General features: G+C 40.0%; 1 protein-coding gene across 2 annotated transcripts in view; it reads left to right on the forward strand.

Moving 5' to 3' along the window:
* The first annotated feature begins 7,200 nt into the window (after window positions 1–7,200).
* The window catches only part of kita (KIT proto-oncogene, receptor tyrosine kinase a), a 30,878-nt gene continuing 18,668 nt past the window's right edge, over window positions 7,201–19,410 (forward strand). For both annotated transcript variants that reach the window (XM_086047564.1, XM_086047566.1), the window contains exons 1-4: window positions 7,201–7,552; window positions 15,550–15,804; window positions 18,029–18,313; window positions 19,094–19,233. In XM_086047564.1, coding sequence (XP_085903690.1) covers window positions 7,495–7,552; window positions 15,550–15,804; window positions 18,029–18,313; window positions 19,094–19,233 — 738 coding nt within the window. In that variant the 5' untranslated portion in view covers window positions 7,201–7,494. The remainder of the gene's footprint in view (window positions 7,553–15,549; window positions 15,805–18,028; window positions 18,314–19,093; window positions 19,234–19,410) is intronic.

Below are 19,410 nucleotides of genomic sequence, written 5' to 3' on the forward strand. Positions count from 1 at the left end.
CCTATGACCCCAACCCAACTTTAGTATCCTATTCACCGCTCTAACCTAACCCTAACCCCAATCCTCTAATCTTAACTAAACCCGAACCCCTTAACGCAATGCCCAAACCCAAAACTTTAAACTACGGGTTTGGCAACTTTAAATCCTCAAGAGCCATTTGGACTGTTTTCCACGGGGAAAAAAAAACAAAACAATGAAATGCTACTGAGAACACAAAATGTTATTTCTGCATGAAACGAAAAAAATTGAATAATTAAACCCCAAATACCTAAACCAATTAGAAGCATAGCCCAAAGTGAGAGAAACTATACAGTACATAACATGCATATGCCATACTGAGTGACTCTGCGCGGTGGACACATGGCCCAAATTGGGCGAATTTGTATAAAGTAAACACATAGCCCAACAATGGGCCAGGCCGAACTGAGTAACTCTCTACAAAGGTAGACACATCGCCATCAATTAAGACGCATTACCTAACCTAAGTGAATCTGCACAAGGCTGAAATGCACCTAAACACAATGGACGCATAGCCCAACAACGGAGTGAATCTGTGTAAGGCAGACTTATAGCCCAAACTGAGAGAGTGTATCCAAGGTATACACTTGAACACACGTCACCTATAAAATTCTGCTAGATGAAAGTATCACCTGTGACTCGTCTTTAAAAGCAAAAGTAGTCCGACCTTATTTTAGCTTTATTTCATATTATTATTCCTCCATAAACTTGTGCGACAGTACAACATTCATTGTCGAGTTAATAAAGACGGTGGCAGTTTGAGTCTGGAACCAATGATTCCACATTATTTCATTCTCCTTATTTCCCGTGGGAAATATCGTCTTAAAATTATATAATCGACATGATAGAGCCAATCGTGTGCCATTGAGAACATTGCACCATATACATATGTTTTTTTGTATGTATTTTGAACTTGAGATAAAAATCTTGACACATTGTCTATGACAAGTATTGTCTGTCAATTATGGATAATGTTATGAAATCGTGTCTAACACGAAACACAACACCATTTTTTGTTCAGTGCTCCCTTTTTTCATACATACACATGCTAGGATGATTATAATCTTTTTACTGGATTTGAACGAGCACATGATCCCGTACCTGCCAACCTAGATGGTCTCCAACGTGCTCTCCGGTGTCTATTGTAGCCGCGTTAATGTGAATTAAAGAAAGAAAAAAAAATCAATGTGTGATAAATGATGTCCCGTTTACAAGAGTTAATGTGTTGAGGAAGTTCAATTAGAGGTATGGTTTCAGTGGGTAAGCCACCGGAGCCTTTAAGAGTGCTTAAGAGTTGATGGCAGACATGAGACACAATTTAAATAGCGTAGACACGTAGCCTAAAATGAATGAAACTACACAAGGTAGATGCAGAGGTGGTGGAACAACTTTTGGAATGGTGGCTGGGGGTGCTCAGGCTCCACTTCAAACATTTGGGCAACCACGCTCCAAATATTTTATCACTTTGATGTGTTGCGCTACTGTTTAAGCAACATATGTAGCGCTGGCTGAAGCCCTGCTACTTCCCAGTAACCTTTGCTGTGTTCTTAGTAAAGGGATAGAGTAAATCAAGTGAAACGTTGCCCTTTACTTGCATTTGTTACGGTCCATATTTTTATATTTGGGAATGGTTACCTAGGACCTGTTGCCAGTCTTATAGCTTTAACGCTCGCTATGCTAACAGTGACTACCAGAAGACCGTATAGTCTCAATTGAACTATTTTAATGGATGCCGTGGACGGCCGTGGAGCCTTTTTTTCTGCCAGGTGCGGATGAAGCGTTTAATTTACCCATGTCTGGTCTAATCCATCCAAAATGGTTGTTTGTTTTTATACTATATTAGCCGCACCCAGGTAAGGGGGCAAATTTTGGCTAGGACATGTGACAATGTGTAACTCCACGGTCTTAACTGGATTCAACTAGTGTGTGCCATAGATAAGGAAGGCCAAACAAGGAGAAAGGTCACAGTGACACAAGAAGTGAGCTCAAGTCATTTACTTTATTTAATTATGTGTCAAAGAGTCTCAAGCTAACAATTTAGCTACTGTATACATCAGGTTAGCAGAAGTGTGCATTTGACTAAATTTTGCTGGTCCGTCATTCGTCAGTCGGTTATTTTTCGTGACAAACTGAATTCTAATCGTCATACCCACCTCTGCGGGTTAGGTTGGTACTGTATGTGTGAATTTGATTTCATGAAACCATGTCTGTGGGTTGTGTAACAGACTGTGGCTTTCAGGTTCATATTCACTGTATTGGAAAGACACCTGGGGATTTACCAACTGTGGAAATTGTTGTTTTAGTCTAGCCAGAAAGAGCCTCCACGTGTAACTTATCAGTTCCACAAAATGCTCTGGTTGGCACCACTTTTATAGTTCAAATAAGGTGTGTGAAAATATATAAAGCGGTTCATCAAAGGCAGGCCAAAAATATGGAGGGCTCAATGCTCCCCAGGGTCACAAGGTCCACATAGCCCAGCCCGAAGGAATCTGTGCAAGACAGTTCCGTAGCAAGAAAGGAGTGAATCTATAAAAGCTATTTGATTGCTGTCTGATAGACATTCAGTTTATGATGGCAGAAGTCTTGTTTAAAACTTTTTTATAGCATTGAAGCTGATTTTTAATTATTATTATTATTTTTTGCATTTTGAACACAAAAATCAAGTGAAATGATGCAGCCTATAAAATGTGTGCTACAAAACGTCTTATTTGTTGTGTGACCTGTTTCACACATTTACAATGGTGCACGGCTATCACGTGGCCTCTGGTAAGTCAACATATAACAAAGTGGCCCTTTATAAAACGTTCACCATAAATCACGAGTCTTGTAAAACATGACATGAGTGCATTGCTGTAACTGGTTGAAGAATATATATATATATATATATATATATATATAAAATAAAATAAAAAAATGTATGTGTATGTATCGGATTTTTTTTATGACAGTCCGAACGGCTCGATTCAGATTTTTCCAAATGCGATCTGGGCCACTTTTATATGTGGTGTTATATCGGATTTTTTGCAATGCGACCGCAGTCTGAACCTCCATATATCCGACATTGACGTAATCTGGATCCCAAAATGCGCGGCAGCCGGGAGATCGAATCTGCAAAGTTGTTTTGAGTGACAGTATTGACTTTATATTTGACTTTAATTTAATCCCACTGTGATCGTAGCAATTCAGCCACGGCTCCGATCGGTTCATTTTTTACGCGCGGTTATGACGTGACGTCTCCATGAAATGATATCAAAAAGCCTCGCCTCGTCGTTTCCCCAAAACACTGTATTTCTACCTCCCACTGAATCGCTCCACTGTAAAAATTCCCCGACGCGCTGCGCCACATTTACTTATATAAAAACTACACCGTGAGTGATGTCGTCTCTTCTTCTGTGCGCGTCTGTGGTGTGAACCTAGCCAGAGTCTCAGAGGTCAGGTGGCAAAGAGTTCCACAGAGTGGATTCTTTACTCATTCCACTTGATGTGTGAAAACCACAAAAATAATTGACATACAGTTGGAATCCAGTGGTGAACCTCCAGGGGAGGGACGACATTTGCTGTTCATGTAAACACTATCCAAAACACTGACCTAAATTATCCAACCAAAATTCCAATGTTTATTCCATGAAATTGTATTAATTTATTCACAATAGTCAACGCTCTCTTTTTTTCATAGCGATTCTCTCTGCATTGCTCGGAGTACGTGTATTTGGTGGTTAAAGATTTTGTCCAATCAGATTTGAGCTTCGTCTGGCTTTCAGTAACAGCAGTTCGTTCCGGACGATGGAACTTACATTGTATTAGCAACGGGACTGTTTCTTGAACCAATCGCACTTCCACCAAGACGTCTGAATTTTGGCTTGTTTCACTGGCTATTCTCCGCCACGGAAGGGAGGAGGGGGGGGGGGGGGGTGTACATGAGGTAATGTCCTCGATCCGTGTAAACTGTCAGCCTGTAAAGCCCTTTGAGACTCTTTTGTGATGAAGAGCAATACAAATAAACTCGACTTGAAAATTAACTTCAAATTCACCTCGGAGGGCCGGCTAGCTGGCCCACAATAACATCAACAGTTTGATCGTCCCCTTGCTGATCAGAGCAAGCAAAGTTTGCTGAAAGCATATCCGTAACAATCTGCGAGTAATCAGTATCTCTGCTGAGCTTGATGTCTTTTATTGAATTGTTTCATGATTTTGTCAGATTATTGATTCTGAACTCCAACTAGCAATTATCCCTAAAGTTTCGCCTCAACGGTAGAACAAACATTGGCGTGACAAACCAAAAAGGTATTAGCATAGGTTTGATCCAAAATACTCTGTGATGTCAAAGGACAGCAGAAACGGCAAAAAATGTCTTAATGTCTGCTTTTTTTTCCTTTTTTTTTTTTTTTTAACAGTCACAACAGCCAGCCCCTCCCTAACGATTCCGTCCATATTTGAGTCAACAATTGAAGATGCGGCCTCTGGCTGTGTGTGAGTGTGTGCTAGCGTTCAAATGGTGCAGCATGTGATTTTAGGAGGGAACAAAACACAAAGGATCGTTGTATATTTGTAGTTCATTTAGGCCGGGTTCAGGAAATCCACACTGTGTCCACAATGACAAGTCAAAAAATTGGATTACAAGGGAAGCCATAAAATTGGTGAAGACGGGATTAATAATGGATTTAAGATAGTTGGGAAGATTTCCCATTCATCGCAGGAGTTTGCTGCTGACCCACCCTCGACAGGTGAAACTCAGCAATAAAGCAAAAGCATATAAAAACACATTTTCCCTTACAGTTTAAGCCTTAAAATACCCTTCCCACACACTGCAATCACATTCAAATTCATTTAAACAAACGTTGTAAACATATTTATGCACACAAATTATGTTCAACAAAATGTACACGATCATAAACCCATGTTACATAAATGACCAAATTCTGTTTATTAATGACATACACCACCTTCACATGAGGCTCATCAACATTAGCTAGCATAGTAGCTTAAACAACATGCTAGCACAAGCTAACGCGATGTTACACGTGGGCAAACAAATCCGCGCACTAGCACTTGATATTATAAATGATATTAGTCATTTAAAGCAGCGTTTTGTGTTTACACACAAAAACCAATGTTAGGGAATGTACTAAACTGTAATGTACATGTACAAGTAGACTCCGCAGATTATCTTTACAACAATGCTACAATGCTCTGTTCTGAGCAGTTAGGTCCAAAATTCATGACTGGAGTTGTTCAATTGGCATTCCAATCTTAGCTGGAGGTTGAAAATTCATGGTTTAAATTTTTCACGTGAAATTCCAGTCTTACTTTGGAGATTCCACATTTAAGTTAATTTTCCTTGGTAGAGGCGGAAGAACAATTTCAGTTCTGTGAGTGGCATTATAACGCTGACGTCAAACTCCGCGAATATACCACCCAGGAACGGGCCCCATAGTTTCTTTTTCTTTTTTTTTTTTTTGTGTGCCTTTTCTGAACTTATATGAAGAACGCACATGCACATAACGGCTCCGTTGACATGACAGTTGCTAGTCCCGCTTCCGCAATGGACTGCGCCGATGGACGGAATCTTGACGGAAGCATGCGACTATTGGGCGGGGTCCGATCGGTGACGAACTTGTAGTGTGACATCATAGAACATAGAACGATATTATCTTGTAGTCTGACAGCGTGACCGTCGTGAACGACAAAAAGGTCGTGTAGTCTGAGAAAGCCATAATGGAGTGTGAGTGGCTCAGTGGTCATACATTTTTGACTTTTAAATGCAGAGGTGGGAAATTTCCAGTTCGATCTTTTGAGTTGCGATCCAATAAACCTTTCCAAGTTAAAGGTCCGGAATTTAATTTTTTTTTTTTTTTTTTCAAATCCATTCCAATGCTTTTTTTGTAGTCAGCAGTTGGACATTTTTTCTGTTTCAATACACTTTTCTTAGTCTGAGGTCAGAAATTTACCATTGGTGTTCCAACGCATTCCTCATCATCAAAGATCAACCCAATTTTAAAAAACATTAGAAGAAATTAAAAAAAAAAAACCCGACTGTATACAATGAGAAACCTTAACAATGGCAGCACAGCATGTCATTGGAGTAAATGAGATTGTGTTCGCTGGAAGGTCTTATTTTGCGGATCTGATCAACGACGTAATTGATTGATCGACAAATTACCACATTACAACCGATCGCCGATTTAGCATAAAATGCTAAATTTCTCACAGTCCAATTTAGCCGATTGTGGAAAGTGTCATGGTTTGCGCGAAGGACCCAAAAGCAGCAGGTAAAAATGAAGTGCAATATAAAGTATTTAATTTAAAGAAAACAAAAAAACAAACAAGGTACTGGGATAATACCAAAAACAAAAAAGTACCAAAACAAACACTAGGACTAGGACTAGGATTAGGACTAGATTTGACAAATGACAAATCACAAGGAACCAACAAAGACCGAAAGAAAGCGGGAAACTAAATACGGCTATAAGTTGACGATACAACGAAGAACACCTGGACAAGACACAGCGGGTAGGAGGGAGCTGGTTGACTAACACAAGGGACTGGGATGACAAGCACAGGTGCATTCAATAATTTAACGAGAGACAGGCAAAGGAACGCAAGGAAAAACATGAAACTGAAGCCAAAAAACAAACTCAAAAGACAGACTATGACAGAAAGTCTAGTTTTTGGAATACAAATAAGATGGAACAGTTTGAATCAGTCAAAACATGTGTTCCCAATTTTTTTTTAATTTGGGGATTTTAATTATACAAAAGAGAAAAAAAAAGGAAATATGTATGAGCTGAACAATTTAAAATTGAAACACTCTGAATGCGGGTAAAAAAAAAAAAGGATATTAGAGGTAAACCCCTCACAAAATTAATTTTATTTTTAAAAAATGAGGTAGGAAAAGGAGTCTCAAAAGATCTAGCAAGAGTAATATGTTAGTGGTACTACTCTATGCTTCGCAGCAGTCCCATAATTAAGTTATTTTTATGTCTGTCTGTCTGTCTGTCTGTCTGCCTGTCTGTCTGCCTGTCTGTCTGCCTGCCTGCCTGCCTGCCTGCCTGCCTGCCTGCCTGCCTGCCTGTCTGTCTGTCTGCCGTATCCCCCCCCACCAACCCCTCTCTGTCGCTCTCTCCCTCCCTCTCTTATAAGCGCTGGGGCTCAGCGTGTTGGCTGCACACACGCAAACACTCACTCACCCACAAGAGCATGTCCACGGCGCAGTCTGAGACAGTCACGCATAGCACCTGCTCGCCGTGCAGTGCACTCTCCTGGCCCGGCGATGTCCACTGACTCCCATCTGCGCTTTGGAAGACTTCTAAGAGCACCTCTTCTTGTTCGTCATCATCCTCCTCCTCACCATTTTCTTCTCCTTCTTCTTTTTCCACGCGAGTGGAATATTGTGGAGTAGTGGAGCTCCACCGCTACCGCCCTCCTCCCACACCTTCACCGGCTCTCGTGCACAGCTACACCCATGGAACTCTAACTATGGATTACCGCTTGATACCGCTGCTGTCTGTCGTGCTGCAATTCACCTTCCACCCAGGTAGTTTTTTTCCACGCTGTTTCCAATTGCCAAGACGAATATTTATGCGGCGCAACTTGTTGCATGGTGGCTGTTGGCTTGGAATTCTGCTTTGCGCACGGCGCGCGTAAATGCGCACGTTGTTTTTTTTTTTTTGTTTTTTTGTTTTGTTTTTGTTTTTTTAACGTGCGTGTGCACGGGACTTCTTCCTGTCGCAACGATAACTGACACGCGAGGCAAGTGGACACCCGCAGATACCGAACACGGCTGCTTGCATTATTTAAACGAGGCAAGCAAGGGCGCCGTGAAGAAAATAAAATAATAATAATTAAAAAAAAAAAAATACTCAAATGTAGAGAAAGTGTGTTGTGGTGCTGACGTCACACGTACACAAATACAAAAAAAGTGAGCTTTTTGATTTCATGCAAACGAGCAGCTGTTGCACTGCAGGGCAGTTGTCTTAGCTATTTTTTGTGGGGATTCTTAAATGAATCGCCTCTTAACAACACAAATGAGTGTCAGAATTGCGAGCAGAGTTTCCCACTTCAATTAAATGACATTTTATAGGTTCGGAGTTAGAAAGCTATTTATGCTAACCGACAGGTAAAGGAGCGTCTGAAAAGTTATCGGCACAAGTTCATCAACATAAGCAAATGTAGTGGACTCAATATGCGGAGGTATTTACATTGTTGCACTGCTAAGTATTTTTCTCATTGTTCAGAAAAAAAACACACACACAACGCGTTTTGGGGGGCTAAAACAGGCATTCAAATTGAAAAAAAACTTTAAAACATAAATTGTTGACATTCATACTATGTTTTATTACAACAAAGCAATCAAATTGTCTACTCCAAACCAATTTGCTGAGTTGTTTTTACTTTAAGGTGAAGGGCAATACAAGGGACAATTAGTTCTGTAAACTTATTTAATTTAATTTTATTATTTTTTCTTGAAAATGGGGGAAAGACATTTTTTACATTAGCAAAACCTAAAACATTTTGGTTGAATTGCCCAAAATTGCATCCAAGTTTGCTGCCTTGAAATTTTGAGTTCACCCATTTTTTTTTTTTTTTTTTTTTTTTTACATTGCTTCAAGTGCAAACAATACACTCAATCTGCATTGTCGTTTTGAGAATTATTGCACGTGACAGCACTTTGTGTTCTTGATTATCAAGCAAACAGGACTTAAGTCGTTGTGTTTGTGTCAAAATGATGCATTCCATGATGTCGGCGGTGGGAATACACAAATCTGGGTCTGAAAAAAATGTGTACAACTCTGCTTCAGGCATAGTATAAAGCCAAGCAACTTTTGCAGACTTCCTGCATTTCTTGTCGTTGTAAATTGGGAGCCAGTGCCTCACCTGCTGGCCGACCTGCATGCTCGGGCTTACCTGTCATGTGACGCAACGGGGCAACGCCGTGGAGTTTGCTTTAAGCCAGTCTCCGCACGCAGGGGTGCAGCAGCAGCAGGAGGAGGCCTACTTCACTAATAGTGTGTTTCAATTATTAGTGTTTGGTTGAAATTGGCCTCCTCCAGCGTGTGTGTGGGTGTGCCACAGAACCTGCATTTTCACCATCTCCACACTCTAAAAACAGTCGGGTTAAAAATAACACAATTTTGGGTCAAAAATGGACCAATCCACAACTTGGGTCAAGATGATTCAACTTTCTTGGTTGTTTTTGCAGAAAACAACCCCAAAAATTGATAGTTTTGTACAAAACAACCCCAAAAATTGATAGTTTTGTACAAAACAATGCAAGAAAAAGCATGCGTCAAATTGACCCAAGTTGTGTATCGGTCCATTTTTGACCCCAAATTGTTATTTTCAACCCAACTGTTTTTAGAGTGCAGGCAAATATTGAGGCACTTTTAACAGCTTCTCAATTGCACATGTCCTGTTTTGTCCTGTGATTGTGGAGAACATGCCAACACGGGGATATGGAAAGGTTCCGCTTTTTTTTTTTTTTTTTTTTTGCCCATGACACTTTTACAGCTTGGGAAAGTGCTTGTTTGCTTATCAGGTCTGGGAAAAGGTACAAGTGGTTACCTTGGAGACCACACTCTAAAAACAGTTGGATTAAAAATAACACAATTTTGGGTCAAAAATGGACCGATCCAGAAATTGGGTCAATTCGACCAACCTTCTTTGTTTTATACAAAAACTGCCCAAATTTTAGGGTTGTTTTGTACAAAACTGCCCGTTTTTGGGGTTTTCTTCTGCAAAACATCCCAGAAAGTTGGGTCAAATTGACCCAAGTAGTGGATCAGTCCTTTTTTGATCCAAAATTGTTTTAGAGTGCAGTAATTCGGACAATGAGTGAAGACTAGAGATTAAACGGTGTGGAAATCACGATGATAGGGGTTAAAATAATTAAAAAAAATTTTTTTTAATTTTGAATACCAAAAAAAAATCATCAACCCTATGCACTTTTTGCATGTTGTAAATTGCACATTTCCACATTAGAAATTGCAACTATTTGCTGCATCAAGTGTCCCCTAATTAAGTATTCCATTTAGTAAAAAAAAAAAAAAAAGAAAATAGTAATCCTGTGGCACAGATAGAAAAAAAAGTGTGAGGTGCAGAAATTGCACGTTAGAAATTGGCAACAACTAAAATCCATTTTCACGCATGTAAGTATAAGCCTTGAAGAAAATGATCTTAAAATGACCAAGTTAATTTGACTATTCAGGTATTGCAAATTAAAGAGGCAGGATTACAAAAGAAACATTTTGCGCATTGTGGTTATAATGTTCCGTTCCCTCTTTTTGGCCTGGCTGTCATACAGTAGAGTATATGTGGGTTTGTGTTATGGAGTCAAGGCCGCTCCACAGATGCGTTGCGCAATTTCAATGACATTCTGGAGTTCCCATCGCAGACTGAGCCGAATTTGGTCGGGATGCTCTGCACTTTGCATTCGTACAGAGATGTGAATGTGAGTGTCAATGGTCCATTGTCCATATGTGCCTTGTGATTGGCGAGCCACCGCTTCAGGGTGTAACCCGCCCCTTCCCCCCAAGTCAGCTGGGATAGACTCCAGTTCACCCGCAACCGAAGTATAGAAAATACATATACTAAGACAATGATAATGAAATCAAAATGGTGTTCCACCTTGTGGCATTTTCTTCCCCTGCATTTTCCGCAAACCGGCTTTTTATCTTGAATGAATTCTTTTCCCATGTGCGTTTGGGCAAAAATCAGGCCTTATGTTCGGCGTAAAGCCTGATTTTTTATCCAACAGAGGCGGTTCAAGGGGAGACCACGGGGTGGGGGGCTGTTGCCCCCTTAAGCCTGCGGTTAGTAGATTGCGAACAGAAGATTTTGCCAGTCGCTGCCGATCATCTGTCCTCTAATCTGTCCAAGACAGATGCCCCTTCAAAATGGTGCTGGTTTGTGTGTTTACTTTAAACAGTAATTCAGTGTTCGCTACTGTATATATTAATTGTTTGCGGCCTGGTATCTTAATCTTTTTTAAACAATTGTTTTTTTTGTTGTTGTTGTTGTTTTTGGTGATGATTAGGGTTATACTTACTGAAAGGAGAGCCGCAGTTACGGAAGCTTCATTCCAAAAAACGTGAACAAAAAAAAGAAATACAATTTGCCAAAAACATGTATGGCATTTTGATAGCCAAGGAAGCAGTTTATGGCATTTTAGTTTGTCACTTGGCAACCCAATACAAATGAACGAACCCCTGAAAACTGTAGGGGAGGGGCAGAAATGTTCCATCGCTTTTTGCGCAACAGTCTCCCATGTGACTTTGGGTGAGAGGCGAGGTATGACCTGGATTGGTTGCCAGTCAATCATGGTTTGGGCACATCTAGACAAACAAGCATTGACACACACATTCACACCTATGGGCAATCTGGGGTCGTCAATGAACTGAACGTTAGAGGTATGAGCAAGCTTTGCCGCAAGATGGCAGCGGAGACGTCCACCCAGCAGTCCATCATTTTTAAGAATTGACTGATGAGCTTAGTCGCTGAAACATGCAAAGTGCTTATATTGTGGCGGCTGGATGGCTCAGTGGGAAACGCCGCATAAGGAATGGTTGTGTAAAAACTTTGCCCAAACACGGGAGACTCACATGGCGAGCCCTGATTGGGCAAAGTTGCGACTTTTTACAAAATGTTGGTCTTAAAGTAGTATCATTTATAAACACAGCTATACTGATAAACTGGTCACCCATTTCTTGGCAGCTTTAACTCATCACTTTGGGGAATTTTAACCCCTTTGTTGGGGAAAAATCCTGACCCAACATGTTGGGTAAAATCCTCATCCGGTATGCTAAATGCGATGGTCGACTGGTTAGCACGTCGGCCTCACAGTGCAGAGGTTGTGGGTTTGAATCCGGCCCCGGCCTTCCTGTGTAGGGTTTGCATGTTCTCCCTGTTCCTGCGTGGGTTTTCTCAGGGTACTCCGGTTCCCACCCGCATTCCCCAAAAATGCATCGTAGGTTAATTGGACACCAAATTGCCCGTTGGTGTGGTTGTGAGTGTCAATGTTTGTTTGGCTCTGCGTGCCCTGCGAATATCTGGCAACCAGTTCAGGGTGTACCCCGCCCACTCCCCGAAGACGGCTGGGATAGGCTCCAGCACGCCCGGACCCTTGTGAGGATAACAGATGGACGTTAAAAGGTTTTGCCAGTCAAAATGTTTACTCACGTGGTAGTTCCACGCTTCTGCACTTGACACCTTTTGCGTCTGAACTCTTCAAATGTGCCAATCAAAAACAAAGTCGAAGACCACATTAAAATACCGTCGGACTTCTTTAGCCAGCAAACAACAGTGACTAAAGAACACCTCTGCTGTTTGCGGCCATTTTGTATGCTTCCAGACACGATTAATCACACGATCTTTAATTCCATTTTTATGCCCTTCGCTAAATTGTGAGTGCAGTCTTGACGAGGGCCTGGAAGTCAACTGACTTCCTCAGTGCGAAGAGTCAGAGAATCTCCTCCCAGACTACAACAGACACACAAGACACATTATAGTTTTTTTTTTTTTTTTTTTGTGGTCACACATGCAAATTTATCTAAATCGTCGAAGGCTTAGACTCTAAGCCACACTATACAGTTAGACCATAACGTACCAGGACATTCAAAATCTTTATGTCAACTATAGTTCAATAGCGTAACAAATACAAAAAGGAAACAAATCAAAGGGTAATTGTGTGGAACTGGTTGACATGAAAACATTGCGTAAAGTCAACATTGAAGGCTCGCTTATGTCCTGGATAGTTTTAATCTGTTTATAAAACATCGTCTCGCTGCGCATTGCAGTGTTGTCACCACGCAGCTCATGACTGTGATGCAGGTACAATCTTTTGTTTATGTTCGTGTTGGAGATTGCGTCTTTAAGCCCGCGTAATGTGCGAGAAGAAGCTTGGCCAATGGTGGCGGGAGGTAAATAAGTCTAAATATTTTGCTACTGATCTTAAGTTGATTTTTCAGGTCTGTGCATTTTACCTGAGTATGTTTTCTCTCACGCCTTTTAGTTTCACTCCATACTTTTTAAAATATGTACAATTCTACTTTGTCAAAAGAGGCTTGTTACTTTTTTTTTTTTTTTTAATGATTTTTAAAAAGACAAGCAGAGTGTTAAAGTATCTTGATGGATTAAGACCTTGGCGTTTGATAAGGCGGGAAAAAAAACCAGGGAAAGCAGCAAATCGAAGAACTTGAACCATCCATTGTCTTAAGAGAATTATCTGATGTTATCGATGAATGGTGAATGTTTTGTGTTTTGCCAGCCTAAAAACCAACATTTTGAAAATTCGTTTTGAAAAATGACATAGGCTTCACGAAGGGTGTCATGAAGGCATGCTGACACTGCGTTTTGTGTATATGGCATGACTGAGCGAGTCGAAGAGGTGTGTTTATGATGCAATAATTATCTCACTAATCTATCATGTTGTGGGTTCTAAAATAAGGAAGGAGTGTGGCGTTGAAACCTAGTGCAGTTATAGTCACTTATTAACTTATGAGTGGATTTTGGAGCGTTGCCTTCATTCAGTAATTGTCCCAAAAGAAATGGACTTGTGGTGCACTGAATTGAAAGATGATGAGAAGCTAATCCCGGGAAATAGGTCGTCATTTCCATAGAGTAGAGAGAATATATGCGTGTGACATTTGATGTATGCTCTGTTTGTATGTGTTGCTGCTCCCCGAGCGTTAAAGTTGTTGAAATGTTTCTAATTGCTGTCACAACTGTGCTAATTTTGTGTTTCTGATGTGCTAGCCTTGAGCTAGCAGATGTACATGTACGGTTTGGTTGAACATGTATGTGTTCAAATATTATTCTGTTCTACTGAACTCTATGCAAGTCATTCTATTTTGTTGTATTTGTCAATTTTACAGATAACGTCGCATGCGAATCACAAGTAAACATTGTTCCCTCAATGTAATGATACGATGTACATCTCCCTTTTCTTGACAGCTAAAACAAATGTGCTAAGGTATACTTAAAAAAAAAAAAGTGTTTTAATCAGTTTAAATGTTTTTTAACACGTGTGGGAGAGCCGAAACAATATGTTGGGTTTTTTATATATGGTCTCTTTATGGATTTAATCACAAGTTCAGGGGTTAACTGTATGAACTCCTTACGCGATGCAAATGTCGATAATGCTAAGCTGCGTGTACAGTAACTAACACTGCAGGTGTTGTAAAAAAACTAGCATATGGCTTTGGCATGATTGTGTTTCCGTGTTCGTCTGACCAAGGCATAAAAATAGCAGATCTTCGTCCAGCCTAAATCACGGGAGGAGGAACTTGGCTTGGGAGCAATATTATGGAAATTAGCCAGCTTCTCAGCTTTTTCATAACCCTCATAACACGTTTTCCCACAAGCATTTGGGAGATTTCAGATACAGTTCAGAATTAAGGTTGAATTTCTAAATCTTTGAATCTCTAAAGCAACACCGTACCGACAGTGAAACATAGTGGTGGCAGAATCATGCTCTGCGGCTGTTTTTCTTCAGCTGGAACTGGGGCTTTAGTCAAGGTGGAGGGTGTGAGTGGCTCAGTGTGAGCGCGAAACCTCCAGGCTTCTGTAAGAAATGTCAGGAAAAGCTTACTAGAACATCTGAAATATATTTAAAGTTAATCAGAGGCACCTTAAATGGTAACTTGTGATGCTAACTACCATCTAACTTGACTTTGAATGTGAATGGTTCATTCTCAACGCAGACACATCATCCGGTTATAAGAGGGTGTGCACACTTGTGCAACATCCTTACCTCACTTGTTTATTTTTACTTCACCCCAAGAAAAGATTTACATTTTCACAACTGGGTTGTACAGGTTATAGGGTATATTAATGTTGGAGAAAAAATTGAAATGATTTATTTTGCTCTGTTCCACAAATTTCTCACATGTAAACAGGGGTGTGGACTTTTTAAATCCATTGGAAACACACTATATAACATTTCATGGCAGCAGTCCCTCACTTAGCCATTCATGAAATTATTATTTATTAATTAAAAAAAAAATGGTCTACTTTTATAAGAATTAAGTCAGAATATTCTTAGAGCAAATTTGTAATATTACATGAAATATTGTGTAATTTTTTAAGTCTAACATGGAGAAAATGGTAATTTTTCAAAAATTAAGAAACTAAAGTACTAAAATAAAGTACTACAATCTAAGGATAATGACATAACAGTACAAATGTAAGACTACAGTATATTTTACATATATTATATATTGTGACTATAATATCAGAGTGATACTGTATGTGAAAAAAATAATTTTAATGCAAATAAAGTCACAATATTAGAGGAAATCATAATTTCATAAAAATTAAATTGGACTATTGTGAGAATATAGCCAGAATACTGTGTGGGAAATTTATTTTACAGGAATATATTGCAAACATTACAAAGTTGTAATATCACATGGAAATAATGATAAGGATTAAATCAAAAATATTACAAGAATGCATTCATCAAATTACATGAAAAAAGTTTGTTCGGATATATTTGGCACTGAATGTTTGAACATTTTTAACGTTTCTGCCTTACAGGCCACACCAAGCCCAGCATCACCCCCACCGGACCCCACCTGGTGGTCCCGCTCAATGCGCCCTTTGACCTGCGCTGTCAGGGTGAGAAGGAGATGCAGTGGCAGCGGGAGGAGCGGTCCAAGGTGAGGGGGGAGCGGCGGACGGAGGGCGCATCGGCGTTGCACGTGGCCCGCGCCCTGCCCCTCCACATGGGCCGCTACGTCTGCCTGGAGAGGACCAGCGGCGAGCAGACGTCCATCTACGTCTTCGTCAACGGTAGACGCACGCCTCACTAGATAAATAATACCTCATGATAATAATTTTGAAAATTCGTTAGCATTTTTGGCGACGAGTATGACAACTTTTTTTCCTCGAAGAAATGTACGGAATTGTATGATTTTATTCACGTAATATTCCAGTTTCATCCTGGTAACATTACAAAAAAAATAATCTATTGCATCCTTGATTTTTTTTATTTTTTATTTTTATTTTTTATGACTTTATTCATATAAATATTTAAAAAAATTCCACACAATATTACAACATTACTCTTGCAGTACCGCACTACAACAATATTGTAAAATGTACGGGTTTTTTTTACATTAATATTATGACTTTTTTATGAATATAAAAAGATTACAATTTTATGAGTGTTTTTTGTAATATTTCAACTATCCTTGTAAAATTGCAGGTACATAATTTCGTATTACAGTTTCTTTTAGATAATGAGAATTTCCATAAAAACAATTCATGCGATATTCAGATTTGAATTCTGCAATATTCTGACCAAATTTTTTGTACTTATATTTAATATTTTTGCTATGCTTGTGAAATGATTTGGAATAACTTTTTATAATGTATGCAATATTCCAACTTTTTTCTCATTATATTCAAATTGTTTTTCTTGAAAAATGAAAATTACATTTCCTATAACATGACAACAAGATGAAATTCTGTATTTTCAACTTTATTCCCAACATATCAAGACTGTATTCTTGTAAAATAACTTGTTTTTCTTTAGTCCATTTACGAATGACTTTATTCTCATAACATTGAAGCTTTATTCATTTAATTTTGCACAATTTCTCATGCAATATTGCCAATACAATGTTTACTCCAGTGAAAAGAAAATCCAACTTTATTCACGAGTCATATTTCAACTTTTCAACTTTTTTTTTTCTCATAACATTCCGGCTTCCGTCTCATAGCATTGAACCATATTTCGTATAACATAACAACAGTTTTACGAATACAGTATTCTGACATGTTTTCACAAAAACATTCACATGCCAACTTTATTCTTAAAATAAAAGCCGCATTTCATGTCATTGTTCTTCAACCAGTTATCAGAAGTATACGTGAGGGTGTGGGCGTGCTCGTACGTGACTGTGTTTGCGGGGTGGCCTGGTGCAGGTAGAGTGCAAGCATGACTGTTTTGACCTGCACGTTCCCTTGGCCCACAGCCATCGCTCCAGGATGATATCATGTGCTGCTTAGTCCCGTCAGAACACTTCTTCCTCACAGGCACCAAATACAAAGAGCTTCTTTATGAGGGAGGCTAAGATGGAGCACCACTGGGAAAACACAGCTTTACATATACATATACACATATATATAGATAGATAGATAGATAGATAGATAGATAGATAGATAGATAGATAGATGGATAGAGCCGTAAAAACGAGCTCATTCTGAATCAGCACTACTGATTCTGAAGGCCGTGGGCAGATTAGAGCGCTACGGATGGAGACGTTGAGGCCAAAATCTGATTGAACCAAAAATCCGTAAGCACCGGAAAGAGAGCTGCCAAGAGAAATGCTTTGAAATTAAGATAATATCATCACTTTTGGCCCCCAAATCATGTTCAATCATGAATTGAATATGGTAAAAACGCGCTCGTTTTTTTTTTTTTTTTTTACACTGTCGATTAAAATGGCGCCGACACCCCCGACTGGACAAAATTCTTTTAAGTCTTCAAAATAGCAATTGACTGTGGTTACATCATCTTCACAAATTGTTTTTTTAAAGGTCTTAGAGCCATGAGTGATGCAATAATTAAAATGATGAGCTGACTAAGCAGCGTAATAGGCAGGAATGAATCAATAGGTATGGTACCTTCGTGGCTGACCACTTCCTTCTTACATTAGTGATACTTTTCTTTTTCTTTTTTTATATGAATTATTATTTTATTTTATTTTTTTCAAAAAAACAGTTGGGTTGTTTTTCCTAATCCATTTGCTGGATAGCTGCGGATTTTGAGCAGAATGGGTTACCCAAGGTTGGATTCATTATTTTTGACTCAGCAGATTTTCTCCTTTGGACCCAAGGCTGGGTGAGCTACTCACCAAATTTAGGTTACTTGTAACCCGGCAGTTTTAAGAGTGCAGACTTATTCAATTGTATCCAACCTAACGATTTGAAATGTTTCAACTGGATGAAATGGAAAAAAAACAAACTCATCTGCCCCTTTTCACCCTCTGTTTTTGTTTTGTTTTGGCAGATCCTGACAACCCTTTCAGGAAATCGATGGTGTTCAACATCCTGGCCCGCGTGGGCGACTCCGCATCCATCCCCTGCCTGGCAACCGATCCCAATATGTCAGACCTGCAACTGGAGACGTGCTCCGGGGCGGCCCTGGCCCCCAGCCTGCGCCTCTCAGCCAGCTTGGAGCAAGGCGTGGTCGTCCAAAATGCGCAAAAGGCCTACGAGGGCTGCTACGTGTGCGCCGGAACGCTGCGGGGGCGACGCGTACGCTCGCATTACTATCACCTGACCATCAAGCCAGGTAGCCGTCGCTCGGTACTTTTCGTGTTCATGTTCCTTTCCCGTGGGCACATGCTAAGTTTTGACCCGGGCTGAGCACATCCTCGTAATTGTCTATTTCAAATTATGAACCATTGAAGTTGTCACTTTTCAAAGCACATTAATAGCATTAATGGCTAATATCAATAAGCGGACTAATCCTTCATTTGTATTTCACAGAAAAGGGATTTTTTTTTTTTTTATGCTTTGCACCACGTTTTAGATCAAAGAAATCTAAAATTAGTAGTGTTTACAATTTCACAGTTTCACGGTCCCATCATCCTTTTTAGCCATCCCCGGGGCGGCCATTTTGTCTTGTGTCCACTGAAAATGACATCACAACTGCTCACAATGACCAATCACGACTCAGATTCCGAAAACAGGTCAGCCGTAATTGGTCGTTGTGAGCAGTTGTGATGTCATTTTCAGCCAGAGATGGCTAAAAACGTTTGGGTTGACTTCCGCTTTAAAGACCGACTGATGCACGTCCACGCAGGAACCTGTGCAAATGTGGTGGGAACACAGACAGTTCTAAAAAGTATGGAAAGGTTAAGTACGGATACTTGTGTAAAACAAAAAAAAAGCCCAAAAGATTCTAGTAAAATTAGAAAAATCCGTTTTTGAAGTAGAAGGAGTAAAAGTAAAAAGTTTTCAGATATAGAAATACTCAAGTAAAGTACTGATACCTGACAATTCTACTCAAGCCTAGTATCAAAGAATTTATACTGACTCGGATGGTCATTTGTCCTCGTTCCCCTTTTAGTCCCCGTGGCGCCCCCCGTCATTGAAATGCAAGCGCCCGAGCGGGTCATCCTCACCCTGAACGAGGGTCTGGCCCTCACCTGCAACACCACCAACGTGAACGGCGAGATCAAGCTCAAGTGGGTCACCCCGCCCAGCTCGGTGAGACACTTTTGCATTCTTCTGCCAGTCTGCATGCTTCTGCGCGTGGACGGTTTTCCGTTAAAGCCTTCTCCAGAAAATGCTGCAGCTTGTACAGATATATAGTGGACGATTATCCCAAATTATCCCAAATAATGGAAATGGGGGCAACCTGGGTCCAAACTGTTACTATTTATG

This window comes from Filicampus tigris, chromosome 12, assembly GCF_054856515.1.
Source record: "Filicampus tigris isolate MCC_2025a chromosome 12, RoL_Ftig_1.0, whole genome shotgun sequence".
NCBI classification, from domain to species: Eukaryota; Metazoa; Chordata; class Actinopteri; order Syngnathiformes; family Syngnathidae; genus Filicampus; species Filicampus tigris.